This window comes from Stegodyphus dumicola, chromosome 4, assembly GCF_044657685.1.
Source record: "Stegodyphus dumicola isolate Sdum_Otavi_A_Nest chromosome 4, ASM4465768v1".
NCBI lineage: Eukaryota > Metazoa > Arthropoda > Arachnida > Araneae > Eresidae > Stegodyphus > Stegodyphus dumicola.
Genome location: NC_140771.1, coordinates 90,021,641 through 90,041,766, shown reverse-complemented (window position 1 = coordinate 90,041,766; position 20,126 = coordinate 90,021,641). Strand labels below are relative to the sequence as shown.

At 33.3% G+C, this 20,126-nt stretch overlaps 1 protein-coding gene across 8 annotated transcripts in view; it reads right to left on the bottom strand.

Moving 5' to 3' along the window:
- The window catches only part of LOC118203782 (ankyrin repeat and IBR domain-containing protein 1-like), a 253,441-nt gene that overhangs the window by 48,090 nt on the left and 185,225 nt on the right, over window positions 1-20,126 (bottom strand). For all 8 annotated transcript variants that reach the window (XR_015040715.1, XR_015040716.1, XM_085815207.1 and 5 more), the window contains one exon: window positions 1,937-2,105. Coding sequence is in view for 6 of the 8 variants with exons in the window: in XM_085815207.1 (XP_085671333.1) it covers window positions 1,937-2,105 (169 nt within the window). In the remaining 2 variants the exon portion in view is untranslated. The remainder of the gene's footprint in view (window positions 1-1,936; window positions 2,106-20,126) is intronic.

Genomic DNA, 20,126 nt, shown 5'->3' with positions numbered 1-20,126 from the left:
CACTGCTAAATTTGATTTAAATAAGTTATTTTCCTGATGTTAAGCAATGTCAAAAATTGCTAGAGATGCCCTCTGGCAGAACATCAAGATGTCCAACAGTACTGCTCTGAAATGCCTCCTTCCTTCTATTTCTGTGTACATGTGGTTGCTCTGTCTAAATGATAATATTCAACTGATGAACATCAGATGAATACAAATAGTATTTCAAGGAATACTGCATTTGAATAGCACAACTAATAAAACTATGAATTAAAAATACTGATAGTACATATAAAATATCAAACTAAAAATTCTATAAAAGTTATAATAAACATCACTAGAGATAGATAGTCATAGATTGTTCCTGGATCCATCACCTGTGAATTGTCACACTTTCGCTTAGTCAATCCTTGCCATTTTTCCATTTTGAAAATCTAGGTTTGTTTTATTATATTTTCACAAATATATAAATGCACAATATAATACGAGTTCTTCAAAAACAAGTGACGATATTCTCAAATCACATAGAAAAGTAAGGAATACAAAGCAACAAGAAGACAAATTACCTGCTGCTAGAGACAGCAAACCAATGCAAAAATTGATTCACATTGAAAATGGAGCAATATGAGCGGGAAATGGTGACATAACGTGTGGATGTGCTAATAAATCGATAAAATCTAAGAGAATTAATGAGATACTGTTATCTTTTCTATACGAATATATTTTTTTACTGCCTATTAAATACAGCATCCATTTTTATCACTAAATCACTTGTTATGTGAATTTATCAATTTTATCACTAAAACATCATTTATGGCAAATTTTGTTATGTCTGTGGCTAAGCGAATATTTGTGAAACATACACTCCACAAAAACTGCCATGCATACAGATTGTTTCCCTCTTGGTAAAGTCTATAAACGGCTAATGACCGTGAACAAAGCTCAGATCACAAAAATTTATGAGTGTTAGAGAAAAAAACCATCAAGATATCGGGGTTTTAATTTTTGAATTTAATAGTTCAAAATACTTTGTTCCTTTCCGTACCACCTATTTTCGGTTGAGAACCCTTGCTCTAGATTATCACCTCTATCAATAAATTTATTTGTCGAAAAAATATTTAACAATGCATTATTATAAATCGCTCAGTCCTGTAAATTTACATCCTATGCATCAACTGAATCAAATTTGAAGTAAATATCTGAAAAAGAATTTCTAACAATTTTAAATGTTTAAACTGGCCTTATTCATTGAACAGCATGTTTTTGATAAATCTAGTATTGGTAATTCGATATGTAATCCTTAAGCCAACAAAGCAAAACCTATTAAGAAGTAAAAATCAAGTTAAAGGTTATATACATAAGAGTTTTTAGGAAGTTTCTTACGAAATTCGGAACAGAAATACAAATGATAATTTTTACTTAATTAATTAAAAAAGCAATTTTATGTTTTCCTTTCTTCCTTCATTATTTTAAATTTTGTAATTTTACAAAACTGCACACATTCAAATGTTAAGGATGATTCTAGGCATAAGTAGATTGAGAATGAAATCATTATGATATGCATATGAATAAATAAATACTTCTAAAGACTCAATTTAATTTCAGTTTTAATAAAAAAATAATTTAATATGCCTAGCAAAGCAGAAAATAAACACATCTATCTACAAAAGCATAATTCATAGGTCATCACACGTTCATAAATTACAAAACTGGAAATTTGCTAATCCATAAGGAATATTTCCTAACTGCAATTTTTATTTACAATGCACATGCAATACGTAATAACCAAAGTTCCCTAAAATATGTAGTAAATGTGGAATACTTTGGTTATTTTAAGATTTTTTTTTAACATTGAAACAAACTTGAGTAGTTTCACTTTAAAATATTAATTTCATATTATTACTCAATATTAAAAAGTAACTAAAAGAAAATTTTTAATTTAATATAACATAATTACCTAGAAGAGATGTTAATAGAGGATTAGTATAACCTTCTTCTTCACTATCATAATCAGGCCAATCACAGACAGCAGCAATATTAGTATGTTTTCCTTGATGATCTACAACCCACGGATCATTTGGGTCAATACTTTCTAAAGATTCTAAAATAGCCTGGGATAATAAAGGCTAAAAAAGAAAGAAGAATAGTTTTTTCCATTTTTTTTAAAAGTAAGATAGGCTACAATAAATCTTTTATGTAAACACATACAAGCTAAAATACATATAGTAATTCTTTATTGCTGCAGAAGATACTGTATAGATTATATGATTGAAAGACCATTAAAAAATAATGGATTTACCTTTCATACAGAATTTAACACTAGAACGGCGGGAAAATCTTACCTACTGGAACAGCAGTAAGGGATCATTTTAACCCTTTGCTGAAAGTACTGAAATAACAACGGTAAAACAATTTTAAATGACATATATTGGCACAAATATGTACTTTATATGTATTTCATAATTTATATTTAATATCACGATAATTTATTGACTTTTTAAAATACTGAAAATGTATCGAGTACATGGCGATCAATTGGATCATACCACAATTACTCAAATAACTCATTAATTTGATATAATAACTGATTTCAAATAAATGGTTTCACAAATTAAAACAAATGTTTACTAAAATAAAACACAATTTATATATTTTTTTACATACTTACTCAGAGAATGATTCACTCTCTAAATACAGAAATGAGAAATGTTCTCTGATGTGTCAGTTATATCATTATACCAGGTTGTTCAATAAGTTCGTGGAACGGAAATGAAGAAACCAATTTTTATTTGTAAAAATGACTTTATTTTTCAACGTAGTTCCTTCAACTTCAATACACTTATTCCAACAGTCTTCTAATTTATGGATCCCTTGACTGTAGTGGTTTTTCGGCAACTCTGCCAAATATCTCCTCAGGCAGCTATTACCTCTTCGTTTGAAGAAAATCATTTTCTACGGAGATATTGTTTGAGGTGTGGGAAGAGCCAGAAGTCGGAGGGAGCTAAATCTGACGAATAGGCTGGATGTTGCAACAATTTATACTTCAATTCAGTTATTTTAGCAATGGTTTTTTGAGCTGTGTGCGCAGGTGCATTATCTTGGTGGAAAATGATTTTCTTCTTCTGTAATCCAGGTCTTCTTTCACGAATTTTTTCGGCTAATTGATTCAAAAGGTTACAATAATAATAATTAATTGTTTTGCCAGTCTGAAGGTAATCTATAAACAAAATTCCTTTCCCATCCCAAAAAACTGATGCTAACACCTTCTTGGCTGATTTTTGCACACGAACTCGCTTCGGCGCCAAAGAGCCGGGTTCACACAACTCCTTAGCCTCCTGTTTTGATTCAGGATCATGATGGTAGACCCAAATCTCATCCTTTGTGTTAAATCAACAGATAAAGTCGCTTTTATTCTTCTTAAAACGCTCCAAATAATGCCGGCAAATTCGCATCCGAATGTGTTTTTGCTCCATCGTTTGAGAATGCGACACCCATTTTGCACAGAGTTTTTTTAAACCCAAATTAACACTCAAAATATTGCTCACTGTGGCCAATGAAATGCCTAAAGCCTCTGTTAAATCTGTTTCAGTCAATCGACGGTCTTCCAATAACATGTCTTGTATTTTTCCGATGATTTCCGGTGTTGATGCAGTTTTTGGACATCCCTCTCGCGGATCGTCTTCAAGGCTGGTACGACCACTTTTGAATAAACTAGCCCACTTGCAAACCATTGTTTTTGAAGGAGCAGATTTACCCAACAAATTCACCATTTCGGTATGACTTTCCATTGCCTTTAAACCTTTCTTTACAAAGAATTTGATAACTGCACATTGCTCAATTTTATCCATACCTGAGAAAAGGCACAACACGTTAGATATAAAGGGCGGTTAAACAATGAATAAATTAACAGATCAAAATGAAACTTTTGACGTGTTCCTAAGAAAGAACAAATATGAAAATGGCGTCGAAGTTTTAGGTCTAATATTGACGAATAGATGGCGCTCCGCGAACTTATTGAACAACCTTGTATGTGTAACTGAATGGAATATGTAAAGCATTTCGTTTCAGTTCTATTAAATGTTTAAAATATTAGAGATTACACATACGTATTAAGAATTAATGCAGCTGATACAAAAATAATTTTTAACAATTTTTCCAGTGCATTTTCTGCACACAACTTTGGAACAGTATGCACAATATTCTTGAGATTTGTTTCCATTGCATCTCTGTACTTGACACTTTTTTCTCTTTACATCCATTTTCTTTTCATGTGTTTTTTCTGAAGACTCAGGAAGGATCTTTGGGAGTTTTGAAGCCATATGTACCACTCTTAACTCTAATTTTAGTAGAAAATCTCTCCTGTTACACGTTTATAAATTATCCAGGCGTTCAAAGCTGCGTTTTATAAATTATCCAAAAGCTGCGTATATTGTTCAAAGCTGCGTATATTGAAAAAGGCCATCGTCTAGAAGCCAATTTAACTGAATATTTTCGGCACATCTGATCATGAATATCCACACAATACTTTGTTGCACTGTAAAATGCTATTGAATCCGGAAATTTCTTGAAACTGTCTTCAGTTTTTACAGTAGAATGTAATGAGCTCAGTAAAAAAGCGCTTTTGTTTCTTTTGCCTTGATAGATGGTAAGTGTGATATTATCATGTTCCACTATTGTTGATGAATAAAGATTACTACGCATACTTTTCAAAGATACAGGAATGTCTCTTCTGTTCTTTTTCATTGTGCCAACCATAGTTGTATTTTTTGGCTTTAGCATTTCTGCTAATTCAATGCTGGTAAAATAGTTATCCGTGGTAATATTCCTCCCTTTGTTTAGATGTGGCTCTGTTAATTTTATGACAACATTTTCAGAAAAACGTAATTGAGGATTTGCTGTTTTATCTTTTCTCACATAAGGAAATCCATTCAAGAGATATTTAGTATCAATGTCGACAGATAACCAAAATTTTATTCCAAATTTGTCATAGGCATATATTGTGTAAATCTACACCTAGCTTTAGATGGGAATAACTGTTCATCAACTGTAATATTTTGTACTGGCCGGTAGCACGTTTTGCAATTTTCAATAAATTTGTTCCACAGGTCTGATCTAAGAGCAAATTTAACAGCCTGTAATCAAGTAGATCTTGTTGTCTTTTCATCGGACCTTAAAAATCGTTTTATTTCTTTGAATCTATCTCTTGATATAGTTTCTTTGCAAAATTGTATTCCCCACGCTTCGGACCACAAGGAATATAAATCTAAGCCCTTTGCTCCTATTACTCTTTGAATATACAATATAGCAACAAAAGCATCTAACTCAGCCAGAGATAACTTCCAGTCTTTAATTTAAAAGTTACCGATGAGCTTTGGATTCTGTACATTTCTTTATATGCAGCAAGATATCATTATCAGTAAAAAGCTTGAAAGCATTAGACACTTTGTTCTCAGAAACCAGACGACTCTTTGCAAAAGATATTGGTCCTGCTGTTTCTTTTAGAACATTATAAGCAGGAACACGGCCGCAGACTGAATTTTTGGAATTTATTTCATTCCATATAGTGTTATCAGGAGCTGTAAAAACAGTTTTGCAAATACTCTGATCCGTGTTTGCTCATTTATTTCTGCCGAGTTCTTCTTCGTTTACTTTACTGTCCTTGGATTCACTAATAGTTTGTGTATAAATTTCACCTTTGTCAGACTCATTTTCAGATAGCTTCTGCAACAATTTTTTTATTTCTCCATCCGTAAGACCTCTTTTCTATTTATTACATTTTGTAAAAGTTGAAATAAGTAGAACAATATTAGACTATCCAAAAATGACAGGGAATATGTTTTAGCATATGATTCTCACAGCATAAAGGAAAGGTGATAATGAACTTCATGGCAGAATTCATATGTACTGAAATACTGAGTTGGGATTACCAAGAAAACATCTGTCCTAACTGTTATCACCTGCAGTAAGTAAGCTGAACTAACAGACGGGAAAATGCATCTGTAAAATAAACTATTTCTGAAAAGAAATGTAAGCATGAAAAACCCTGCATCTACCATTCTTGCAGTATTTTCTTCAAATGAATAGATAATTGCAAACAAAGGAACAACAACTTATGTAGATGTCACAAAGTAGTGAGACGACCCAGGTTTTTATCTCTGTGGGAGATAGTATGAATGCAATCAAAAAATCCTTATCAGTGAATGTTTTTCATGGGTTATTTGACAATGCCTCGAGCAGAAAGAGGGATAAAAGTAAAAAAGTCAAAATGACCCCTGTCCACCGCTCTAGGAATACATGCCAATATTTCAAAAACTAACAAACCTAGAATGCTGAAATTTTTTTACAAATATTTGCTATCTATTTAGGAAAAGTCAAAATATTCGAAACGATTTCTTCCAATAAAACAAAAGTAATCAACGGTCAAAAGTGTTCATGGGTCAAAATGACCCCTACCTCCGTTCTAGTGTTAAATACTGTATAATGAATAATGAAATGGTAACAACATAAATACACACACAGATGCTTAATTTTAAATACTAAAAAGTTCAGAAAACAAAAATAAATTTAATAAAAAATACAAATTATTATAAGCACATTAACAAGATATAAAAAATGTACTGTTGAGCTTTTTCAGATTTCTTTGTGCAGGTCTTCACTTTGCTTCAAGAAAATTTTAATGCCTTTTTTGAACATCAGTTGCCTTTCCATTAGATCCAATTCAGAAATATGATATAACTTAGTTCTCTTACTGAAGAAATAAACATCATCATGAAAACTTATATTCTACTGAAACCTATCTTCAGAACTTCTTAGTTTCTGAGCTAAATTGCAGTTCCAGCCAAAGCACACCAAAGCCACAAATAAGATGATTCTGGTATTTTGTTATGAAAATGAATTACAATATCAGCAGAAAATTTTGATGTTTATACATTTCTTTCAGCAGCTAGTGATATTGATACTAGCCACTGAATGGTCTAAAAAGAAAAACACGTGAGAAAACTTTAACAGCTGTGGAAGAAAAGAAACTTTAGCAGTTGTCTCTTCCCATGTCAAAAGGTTATCCTTAGAATGAGGAATACTTGATGTTTTAGAATGAGGAATACTTGAGAGCATTCCTCATACAGATAGGACTGTTTAAAAAGAATTAGGAGGCAAAATTAAGAAGCAATTTTATATAACCACAAAAAATATTATTCAAAATTCAATTTACCTTTCTTTTATCTTTGGTACCATCTCTTGTTATCATTAATTTATTCATGTTCATTTGTTTAATTACTTTGCTTAATCTTTATGATATAGAATTATAATTTATTTGATTTTTTATAATAGATATTTAATAAAGACAATTTCAAAGTTAGAAAGCTCTAGTGTAATGGAAAGAGCATGTTTTTCTTGGCCTAATGATTTCTCTTTTTTATTCTGTTTTCACTTTTCCACTTTTTCTGCTTACTGATGGTTAACTTTACCTCTCCTCCCCAATAAAAATGGAATAAAATGATGTGCATTCAGTCATCAATTTTTTATGGTGAAAGACTAAAAAGCCTGCAGATCAAAAATGAATTTCACTGTGCGATGAGTGGATCTGCCTACAGCCCAACTTCCATGTGCAGAAGCAAAATCAAACATGTACTCTGTCATACCAACCTGTTACTTTCCCCACAAATAAAATCATAATTGCAATTGAGCACACTGAAAAATTTTCATGCAATGTGTAGAAGCCATGTTCGACATTTCAAACAGCATGCTAGCAAATATCCTTTCAGAAACCTTTGGTGTGAGATAGTCAGTACTCACTGGATTCCAAACTTTAGTACTGGCTCAACATGCTGATTAAATGGAATGTTGTCATTAGCTCTTGGCTGCCTACAAAAACATTGCCTCTGAAATTTCACTTTAGTGACTGTTCATATGTTATGGATTCATCACTAGGATCAGTTATTCATCACTAAGATCAAGTCTTAGAAAACACCCAGTGAGAAGACACCTACTCGACACTGACAGCAATTCACTGGAAAGTGCTAATGATCTGTTTCTGGCACAAATGGTTTATGGGATCATGAACAATTACCAGTCCAGATTATAGACTGTGAATGGTACTCACTATACTGAACTGATTGCCTGGCTGTGGCATTCCTTGAAGGAAAAACAGTGCAGGGGATGGATCTTCTGAATGAGAATGTGCCTTGTAGAAACTGTATTGTACCAGATAGCGCTGTGTGCGCTTGAATTCCTTGGGCTAGTGCAGAACTTTGAGGATTGAGAAAGATGTAACACGAACGCGAAACACTAACTAAAGTTTATATGTGCTTCCATTTATTGTAAATGTATTTATTGTGTCGTCTAATAAAATCTAGAGAAAATGACAAAAAGTGAGAATGCGTCTGACACATAAGCGAAATTTCTTTATAATTTCTTATTGAGTTTTAGCGATAAATAATGTATATGCGCATTTACAAATCTTTTTGGAGCCAATAATGCGGAAAAGACCTTTAGATAAAGTAAATTGTGAATTGAATAATTTAAATTGTTATGATGAATATGAAGCTTTAAAAAAGATTAGAGCACCTGTCAGATGCACGGCAACTGACACTATGAAATTTTTAGAAACTGAAATAAACAAACAAGAAAGATCAGTTGGTTTAATTGATGAACTTTTAGCGAAACTTTTAATAAGGCAGCTAATTTAGAGTATCTTAATGAGGAAATTCTAAAACTATGCAAAACGGAAGAAACAGAAAAGGAAATTGAAAAACAGCAAGAATATAAAGATAATATTATTGGAAAATTCGCGCGAATAGAATCCTGAAAACGAAAGAAAGCGAAGTTGTTCGCAAAACTGAAAGAACGAATGTTGTAGAAACCAGAAGTAAGCAGCGGAATACAGTAAAACTTAACTTCCTCGCTTGCAGATACCTCAATACGATGGCAATATATTAAGGTTTTAACAAATTTTATTCTCAATTTGAAGTAGCTATCCATAAAATGTGAATCTTAGTAATGTAGAGAAGTTTAGTTATTTAAAACAGCTTCATCTTAACAGATGAAGCTGAGGTTGTTCTACGTGGTTTAGCATTAAGCTCTGAAAACTATGAAATTGCCTTGAACATATTAAAAGAATGCTTTGGTCGAAAAGATATTACTATAGATGCGCATATGGCAAGACTTTTAAACTTAAGTCCAGTATGAAAATCATATGACATTGTAGCGTTGCGTAGACTTTACTCAGAATGCGAAACACATATTCGACGATTAGAAAATAATGGAATTAATCCTAATAGTTACAGATGTCTATTGTATCCCATGTTGTTAAAATCGATACCCAAAGATTTGTCCTTAGAATTTTCTTGTAAAACACATTCAAAAGATGAAAACAAAATATCTGATTTATTGGAATTTTTAAAGATTGAAATTCAGTGTCGTGAACGTAACAAGTCCTTAAGTAGAGACTTTATTATTTAAAAACTTCAGACTCACGATTGGAAACTAAATTTAATCCTTTACAAAAACCTAATCAAAAGTATGGGAAATTTAATAAAACCAAAGTTGATTATAGCGGGAAAAACAAATTAAATCTACTTCTGCATTTATTGTTGATGTGAAAAAATGTATATTTTGTACAAAACCAAAAATAGAGCACGATTTTACCTCTTGTCCATTATCAGTAGAACAGAGAAAATTAATTAATAGAAATTAAAATTAATCTTAGAAAACATAATATATGTTATGCTTGTTTTTCAAAGGGGCACGTACAGAAGCAGTGTAAAACAAAAACTATTTGTGGGATTTGTAAACATTTTATGCATCACGAATTGATTTGCGATCAACCCAATGTTTATTCTTCTTTCCCTGCTCTGCAGTCTTGTCAGACCGTCGACATGAATAAATTAAATGTAGTGTCTTCCGTAGCATGTGTGAATGAATCAGGTGATTGCGATATATACTTGAAACTTGCTCGGCAGTATTAATAGGCAGTAATAAAAGTAAAGAGATTAATATTTTGTTAGATAATGCATCAGAGATGTTTTTTTTGAGAAAAGAAGTAGCCGTAGAAATGAAGCTACCCATAATTAGACAAGAAGGTCTAGCTGTTTACACTTTCGACTCTAGAGAGCCAATACAAAAAACTTATGACGTAGTTCGGTTTACACTTCGTAATTTATGTGATTTGGACAAGAAAATAACGATTGAAGCCCTTTAGACTGACTGTATTTCTGGATTGCAGTTTAAAGTATCACATAACAATATAATGCAAATACTTTCCAGGAAGAACATTCAATTGTCAAACTTAAGTAAATCGTCAGGAAATGAATTGTCTCTGCTTATTGGAGCACAGTATTTTTGAGATATTCATACGGGAGAAAAACAGCGATTAAACAAATCTTTGTATTTGATTGATACTCTGTTTTGAAGAGTTGTTTAAGGTCGAATCCCTCCATCAGATTTAAATGCAAATTGGGATATTTCTATTACGAAAATTGAATGTTGCGCCGCATTAAATGAAAAACTAACACAGTTTTGGCAGTTAGATTCAATGGGGATAAATGATATTCACAGTGGAGATTTCAAATTTAAAGAGGAATTTATTTCTCAGTTCGAAAGTAATTTAAAATATGAAAAGGGAATGTATACAACTAAATTACTCTGGGACGGTAAACCAGAAAACTTGTCTAACAACTTCGCGGAAGCAAAACGAAGATTTCCTAACTTAAGTGTAAAAATGAAAGAAAATGATTGGGTTTATAATGAATATAAGAATATAGTTAAGGAGCAACTAAAACTGAATATCGTTGAACAATGTCCTTCCGGCTTAGAAGAGAATTCTTATTATATGCCTCCTTCAGCTGTAGTAAGATCGGATAGGGACACTAAGAAAGTCAGATTGGTTTTCGACACATCTCAGGTAATGGTGCAGGTAATGGGTGCAAATCTCTTAATGAATGCTTGAACCCTGGGCCATCGTTGAATCCCAGAATTTTGGATGTAATCTTGGAATTTCGCGAATATGAATATGCATTCAGCTGTGATATTCAGGGAGCATTTTTTTTACCATAGGAATAGCGGAAGAGGATAGAGACTATTTACGTTTTTCTGGTTTCCAGGTGAAAGTGATTAAAAAACTTACAAGATTTTACGAATAACTCGCATTCCCTTTGGAGTGACATCAAGCCCATTTATCCTTGCTGCGACTATTAAATACCACGTTAGAAAATATAAACTTGAACAAAGCGAAACTTGTGAAATGCTTGACTCGGCACTTTATGTAGATGATCTTTTTTACGGAGCAAATACAATAGAGAAAACTTTAGAACTTTCACAGAGCGCTGTAAAAATTCTTAAAGATGCGAACATGAATTTAAGAAAATTTAATACTAATTCGGATGAGATGAGAGATTTTTGGAGTGAACGAGGTTTTTTGATGTTACAGAAACTAAAGAACGTCCTTTGAAGGTTTTAGGCATAATATGGAATACCGAAGAAGATACTTTTAAGTTAGATGCAAAACCTCTACTGGACATGACCTGTGATAGGAAGAATTCAAAATGTAGTGTACTTCAGACAGCTTCGAAGTTATTTGATCCTATGGAATTGCATCACCCTTTATTGTTCTCATAAAATTATTAATGCAAGAAATATGGGAACTTGGTTAAGGATGGGATGATGAGCTATCAACTGGCTTAAAGAAAAAATGGGATATTGTTGCGCTCAGATTTATCTGTTGAAAGATTTGACAATCGAAAGAAAATATTTCTCCATACTATGGAAGTTGGTGAAAGAATTAGAACTACACATATTTTCTGACGCTTCTCCTAAAGCTTTCGGAGCAGTTGCGTACTTCTGTTACGTGTCAAGTGATGATTATTTTCATCCAAGTTTTATCACTGCGAAATCTAGAATCGCACCACTTAAAAGGTTGGCATTACCGAGGCTTGAACTTATGGGAGCTGTTATTGCTTCTAGACTTTTCCAATATTTGAAAACAAATTTTAAATTTCCTGTGTCTAGAGTATATATGTGGACAGATTCCTTAATCGCTCTTCATTGGATTAAAGGGAAAGCTTCAAAATAGAAACCTTTTGTAGCGAACCGTGCATCTGAAATCCAGTCTAGAACTGATCCTGCTGATTGGAATCACTGTATTGGGCAGGATAGTCCTGCAGATTTCATATCTCGAGGAGCTACCATGTAAAAGTTTATGTCCAGTTCGATTTGGATGCAAGGTCCAGAATGGCTTTGGTTGAGGAAAAGGGATTGGCCAAAAGGCTCTAATTATGAAATTTGTCTAGAGATTTCTCCAGAAGTATATTGCGAAAAAAGAAGTAAACTGGAAGAAGTATTGTCTTTTGTGTGCGAAGTGCAATCGAATTTGACACATTTAATGGATTTGAATAGATATAGTAGTTTAAGAAAATTATACCGTGTTACAAGTTGGGTACTACGATTTATATACAACCTTAAATTTAAAACTAAACGATGTGGTGAACTAAGCACTGAAAAACTTAACGAGGCTGAAATTATCTGGACAAAAGCTGTTCAAAATGAAGCTTTTGTAGAAGAGCTGTCCTCTTTGAGACAGGGTAAAACAATTTCTAAGACTTCCTCTATTCTAGAACTGAATCCCTTCCTTAATTATGATGGGATAATGCATGTTGCGGAAGACTTCAGAAGTCAAGACTTTCTTATCTTCAAAGATGCCCAATTATTATGCTCTCAAAACATCACTTTGTGAATTTATTAGTGTAGGATGCACACAGCAAAGTGTTTCATGGTGCAATTTCTGAAACTTTGATAGAAATACATGAAAGATACTGGATAATTAAAGGAAGACAAACTGTTAAAAATATCTTAAGAAAATTTATTCTGTGTAAACGATTTAATTCTTCTCCTGGTGTACAAGTTACTGCTCTTTTACCAGTAAATAGAACAGAAGAATTGCCTCCTTTTTCTGTAGTAGGTATAGACAGTGGACCTCTTTATACCAAAGACAGTGATGAGAAAAACTACATCGTGTTGTTTACTTGTGGAGTAATGCGAGCTCTTCATTTAGAGTTTGTTGGTAGCATGACCACAGAAACATTTCTTCTTGCTTTTCGACGATTCATTGCTTGTCGAGGTCTATGTTCTCAAGTTTTGACGGACAATGCCAAAACTTTCAAATGATCAGAACATGAACTTAAAAATTTATGGACTGTAATTAGTCATCCAACAGTAAAAGACTTTTATGCATCCCACAAAATCCAATGGTGCTACATCGCTGAGAAAGCTGCATGGTGCAGTGGCTTCTATGAAAGACTAATTAAATCTATAAAACTTGCTTTATGAAAAACTCCCAGAAAAACTACTTTATCTCGAGACGAGTTAGAAACTCTAATTTTTGAAATTGAAGGTGTTCTTAATTGAAGGTGTTCTTAATGTTTATTCTGAATTACAGAAACCTATGCGTCTAACTCCAGCTCATGTGCTGTTGGGGCGCAGGGTGAATAGTTTGCCTCCTGCCAGGCTTGATTTTGATTCTAATTTAGTTAATAGGAAATTGCTAATTAAAAGATTTAATTATCAAGAAAGATTGGTAAGTATGTTTTGGAATAAATGGAAAAATGAATACTTATTAATGCTGAGATCTGTTCATTGTGTTAAACCTTCAGGTAAAATTACTGAATTTAAAGTTAATGATATTGTATTAATTCATGATGAAAAGCTACCTAGACACTTTTGGAAATTAGGAAGAGTTGTAACAGTATTTCCTGGCAGAGATGGAAAAGTAAGGTCTTGTGAAATTAAAACAGGTACATCAGTTATTAAAAGACCTGTGCAGCTTTTATATAATCTTGAAATCAGTGAATAAATTTAATTGTTTATTATATGTTTATTAATTTGTATTATTGTTACTGGACTATTCCAGATATGTGATGAAAGTTTTAATGTATGTACTGGTGTTAAGTTGCCAGCTTATTATCTTTATTATATTTTATTGCAGGTAATTTTACAAATTGTTTAAAGATGAATAATTTGTTTATATAGTAAATAAGTGTAGTTTCTTTAATACAGTCAAAAGTCGTTAATCCGGACTCGTCGGGACTTCGGCGATTCCGGATTATAGATCATCAGTTTAAATCTGGTAAGATGGCATGCAGAAATTACGAAATTAAAAATATGAAACCGCAATTTATGAAATAAAGAACAATTATGATCTAAAGGGTATCAAAATTTACAAAAAAAAAAAAAAAAAAAAAAAAAAAAAAGCTTAATATTTATTTGTTTACTTTATTAAATATTTCTTTCAACGCGCGCATGCGTAAAGCATACATTACGCAAAGTCGAAATTAGAAAATTGCAACCAGAAAACTATTTGATGTATACTTGTGATATTTATAATGACAAGGAATTTGATTTAAATCATATCAAAGACGGAATACATCGAGATGAAGTAGTTTAGTAAGGAATTATAAGCTGAATAAATTAAAAACATCAGCCCTGAAGATAAGGATAGTGCTAACAGATCAACTTCCAGTTCATTGCGTGCCGCGATGTCCCCACTTCCCCGCAGAGCAGCATGTGAAATTGATAAACAGATTTTGGAATGGTTAAGAAACAAATGATATGCCTTTATCCATTTTTTTGCAGCAATTCCACTTCTTGTTTCTTGTTAATGTTTAATACTTTCGCTTTGTAGATCCTTTACATATTAGTAAATATATATCAGAAATTCTATTTGACATAATCGAAAGTTCAAGCTTACTTTTATAAAATTGCTCCAACAGTCTGCAAAAAATAATCAATGCAATCGGCAACATTAACTGAATTAGATAATTTTAGCTTAGCTTACACCAACCATTATACATTAAACGCGCATGCGTAAACGTATTATGCGCATGGGCACACGGAAATTCGCAGCTGTAAAGGTCTTACGCACATGCGTAAACATTACGCATGCACAGAAAGTTTGTAGCTTTGAGGTCCGAATTATAGATCATTCCGGATTATGGGTGTTCGAATTAACGACTTTTGACTGTATGTGAATTGATTGAGCTTTACATTGTAAGAGTTTCTTTTGTTAAATTTGTATTAATGTAAATGTTTGAATGAACCCCTGGTCATTCGGAGGGCAGGCTGTAGAAACTGTACTGCACCAGATGGCGCTGTGTGCGCTTGAATTCCTTGGACTAGTGCAGAACTTTGAGAATTGAGAAAGATGTAACACGAACGCGAAACACTAACTAAAGTTTATATGTGCTTCCATTTATTGTGTCGTCTAATAAAATCTAGAGAAAATGACAAAAGGCGAAAATGCGTCTGAGAGGTAAACGAAATTTCATTATGATTTATTATTGAGTTTTAGCAACGAAGAATGTATATGTATATTTACATGCCTATACACACAAGCAACACTCCCAAAACTGCAGTCTACGATGCTGGATCTAAATTGCTCAATCATCCACCTTATTTGCCAGATCCCGCTTCTACAAACCTAAAGAAGTTTGACTAGTGGTCTAAGCTCCGGTTCAAATGTTGAAATGATGGCTTGCATTCAAGTTTTTCTAGATGACAAAGGTCAGCCATTTTTTCTGCTGGTGTTCATGTTTTACCAGAATGCTGGCAATGTATGACTGATGAACATAGAGAACACACTGAATGAATGCTATTAGATTTCTAAGCTTTTGCTTCTCTCTATCTCAGTCTTTTAAATGCTTTTTTGATATTAAAAAAAAAAAAAAAAAACTGTTAAATAAATCCTGAAATGCAAAAGTTAACAGAGAAACATACTTTTAAGTTAAGCACTTGCCATGGTTTTATTTGCATTCAGAAATAGATTTATGAAACTGATAGGATAATTTGATTTGCCTTTTGCTGAAAGTAAGACCAAATGGTTACTTCATGAAATATCACGATTTTTATATATAAATAAAGGTAATAATAAGATAATTGTATGATGAACTTAGATGAAAGTTAAAACTATATATTGTTCACGGTCAGTAAATTTTAGGAAAAACAATAGCGATATAAATAGTTTGTTTCAAAACAGATATTAAAATATATGACAGATATTAAAATATATGACTGAACAGATCTACACTTAATGCTCAGTGTGTGCTGTAAACTTCTTTAAAGCATAACTTTCTATAGTTTAAATCAAATCTATATATCTTCATAGTTTAAATCAAAGGCAAGAAGGGGCAAGTTTACTTTTCAAAGCTCTAAGAAACTTTCAGTTCTGAAGTTTTTCTTCAGAAGTGCACACTGCTACTGAAATGTATTAGAAGGTTTTGACTTTATTTCTTTGGATATGATTGTTGTTTGTAATTGTTATTAAACTATGATTCTAAAATCAGCATCCCCAAGTGTTAAGTGACTAAGCATGTACAGCACAAAGTCTGTAATCTAGATGTCCATTATACGGAATGATCTAAAATCCGGGCCTCAAAACCACAAACTTACGCATGTGCGTTTGATGCGCACGTCAGCTACGTATGCGTGTAAAGCCAGTAAAGCGTTTACACATGTGTGCTTCCAATAGTGAAGAAAGCGACAGAGAGGTTATTGAAAACGAAACAATTTCAATTGACAAGTCAGTCTGTATTCTCGACACAGCAATTACAGGGTTTGAACAGTAGAACTTTGTATCTGAACAAGAAATTATATCTGTTTATAGAAGAGATAATTAAAGAAAAAGTATAAGCACAAAAAACGAAGCAACTTAAACAACTGACATTAAAAGAAATGTTTGATAAAGTAAAAAAATAAGTATTACGCTTTTTTTTGTTGTAAATTTTGATAACCTTTAGATCATAATTGCTCTTTATTTCATAAATTATGGTTTCATATTTTTAATTGTATAATTTCTGCATGCCATCTTACCAGATTTAAATTGATGATCTATAATCCAGAAAAACCCCTAATCCGGAATCGGCGAAGTTCGACAAGTCCGGATTACGGACTTTGTACTGTACTAATTTTTAAAAACAAGACAGATGGAAGCAGTTAATTAAAAGAATAACACATAAATCTACAGTACAAATATAAATTATTTCAGAAACTACAAATAGAAAATTTGCATTACTCAGTGGAAGGTGCAAGACTTAAGAGGGTTTCAAAAAAAGATTATAAATTTTTTCTTACACATATATAGAGAGACAGATATGCCAGTTCATACACAAAAAAAAACATTTAAAATTTTCTTAACAAGATAAGTGGTGAAAATTTAACCAAAAATTCAAAACTTTATTAGTCCACTCCTGCATATAATAAATTCAAAATTGGTTTAAAAATTATAAAAAATGCAACCACTACAGAAAACTAAATTTAAGAAGTGAAATAAAATCAAAAATCACGCAAATGAACACAATAACACAGATACATTTCTACTGGTTAGTTTTAAAGTTTGGGTTAAAATACTTTTCAATACTATTGACCAAATGACTTCAGTTTCCCATTTCCCATTCATCACCAGTGCTATCTAAGAATCTTAAGAGCTGAATTAATTTTGAAATCACACACTTTATAAAGAGTTATTATTAACCCATTAGTCAAAATAAATGCGTATATAACTACCTAAGATATTTTATACCAGCAGATCATTTTGTGTAGGGAATATTATGAAGATTATTTCTGTAAAAAATATTTGCCTTCAACAATAATTTTATTTATAATAATTAATCTCATACTTTAAGCAAAATTTTTGACCAGGTTTTTTTGCCGAAAAATATTTAACGAAAGAATCGCCGTCTTTATGATTGATCTATTTTTAGTCAAGGTCACCGTTTATCAGAACATTACATCAATCAGATATTTATATTTGTGTTGGGAAAAAAGGGAAAACAGGTGTTGCGCTGACGCAACATCAGCAGAAAACGGGTAATCTCCATTTTTACTCATTCCTTTCGATGTTCTGGCTGCTTTAAAAATGCCTATATAGCGAGGTATCTTACATTAGAAGAAGCTCTTCAAAGATTTTTTGATGAAGAAACAAATGATGATAATAATAATAATGACCAGAATGAAACTGATATTGTTGTTTTTCCCCCAGAAATTGCAGAGTTTAGTGATGAAGAAGGGAATGACAACGTTTTAAATAATGATAATGATATTTTACCAAATGATATTACTGGGGAAGTTAAAATTAACGTAAGAAGTAAGTTTCAACCTTCTAAAAGCAGTGGTAGTCATACGAAAAAGTTTAAAAAGTAGAAATATGAAAACTTGAAATGGATCAAAAAGGAACTGTCAGTTATGTCTCAGGAAGAAAATAAAGAAAGATATAGAACAGAAACTACAAAAGACAATATACAAGGTAAAAACTATTGGAGAGATTTTCGATTTTCTTTTTAGTTTAGACGTTTATTCTCTTCTCGTTGAACAGACAAATATATACACTCAACGGGGGGGAAAAAAAAAAAAAAAAAAAAAAAAAAAAAAAAAAAAAAAAAGAAACCCAGAATTTATTGCATATGAAGTCTATATGAGAAGATTTATTGGAATATTGCTAATGGGATATCCTTCTTTACCTCAAGAAGAAATGTATTGGTCTCTTGATAAGGGCATTTCTGTTCCTATTGTACGCGAATCAATATCACGTTTGCAGTACAGGAATATGAAGCAAAATTTTCCTTTAGCTGATTATAGTCAAATTGACAATACTGATAAATTACATAAGGTGAGACCGTATCTAAACTTACTAAATATCACGACATTCTACTACTGGAAATAAAAAGTCTCTTTTAGATTTCAGGCACAAGATTGCATTATTCCCTTTGCAAACTCCTATTGAGATTGTAGAATTAGCCAGAAATACACAAATGTGCAAAAATTAAGGATGAAGTCGAAAAATTAGCATATCAGCTGAATGAAGAGGCAGAGTGGACAAAAAGACCAATCAGGAGATTAAGTAAGGTGATGTACGGTAGCACATGCACAGATATGCAGGTAGACGTAATGGGGAAGTGTCTGAGTAGTATAAAGCATGTTGTCGGTGTAAGATCAGTATTTCTGGCAAAGAGATTGCACACCGTATAGCAGTTAAAATCACACCGAGTTGCTGCCTCAGCTAGAAATGGCGAATAATCAATCTGTTAGACGATATCTGGATGCTTTTACCCGAGGTCGAATCATTGGGAAGTTGGAGGAAGGCCGCAGTGTGACAAGTGTGGCTGAAGAGTTCAGAATTGCTCACAGCATCGTTTCACGACTTTGGAGATAATTTCAAACTACAGGAACAGCTATCCGGGGGTTGTCCACGAGGAACCACACCCGCAGATGACCGGTATATTGCCTTACAGGCCAGAAGAAACAGGCGGCAGACAGCGGGAGAAATCGCTAGACACACGACACAGGTGACTGGACGACTGATATCGCGTTTTACCATGGCCAGAAGACTGCACGGTGGTGGTCTGTTTGCACGACGCCCTGTACGGTGTGTACCTCTAACGCCTGCCCATCGGAGCAGGCGTTCTCTGTGGTGCCGGGAACACCGGAATTGGAGAGACAATGAATGGGGACGAGTACTCTTTACAGATGAGAGCAGATTCAGTCTGAGTAGCAATTCTCATCGCATACTCATCTGGAGAGAGCGGGGAAGCCGCAATCATCCCTCGAACATCATTGAAAGGGACAGGTATGGAGGTGGCGGTGTTCTCGTTTGGGGAGGCATTATGCTTGGTAGTCGTACAAATCTTCACATCTTTGACGCAGGTTCAGTCAACGGGATCCATTATTGTAACGAGATTCTTCTTCCATATGTGCATCTTTTTAGAGGCGATATGGGTCCGCAGTTCCTTTTCATGGACGACAATGCACCATGTCATCGCACAGTAGCTGCCGAACAGCTCTTAGAGAGTGAGGATATTGAACGTATGGATTGGCCGGCACGATCTCCGGATCTCAATCCCATCGAGCATGTATGGGATTTTCTAGGCAGACGCTTGGCAGCTCGTACCTTACCACCAGTAACGATTCCGGAGCTTCGATTGGCGCTGCAAGACGAATGGGCAGCAATGCTTCAACAACTCATTGACACCCTCATTCTCAGCATGGGCAGACGCTGTGAAACCTGCCTAGCAGTCAGGGGCGATCATATCCCCTATTAAAGACCGGATGTTTCTTGCTGGACACCTATCACAGGGATGTTTCAGCCTTCAGTCGCATTGTTCCCCATG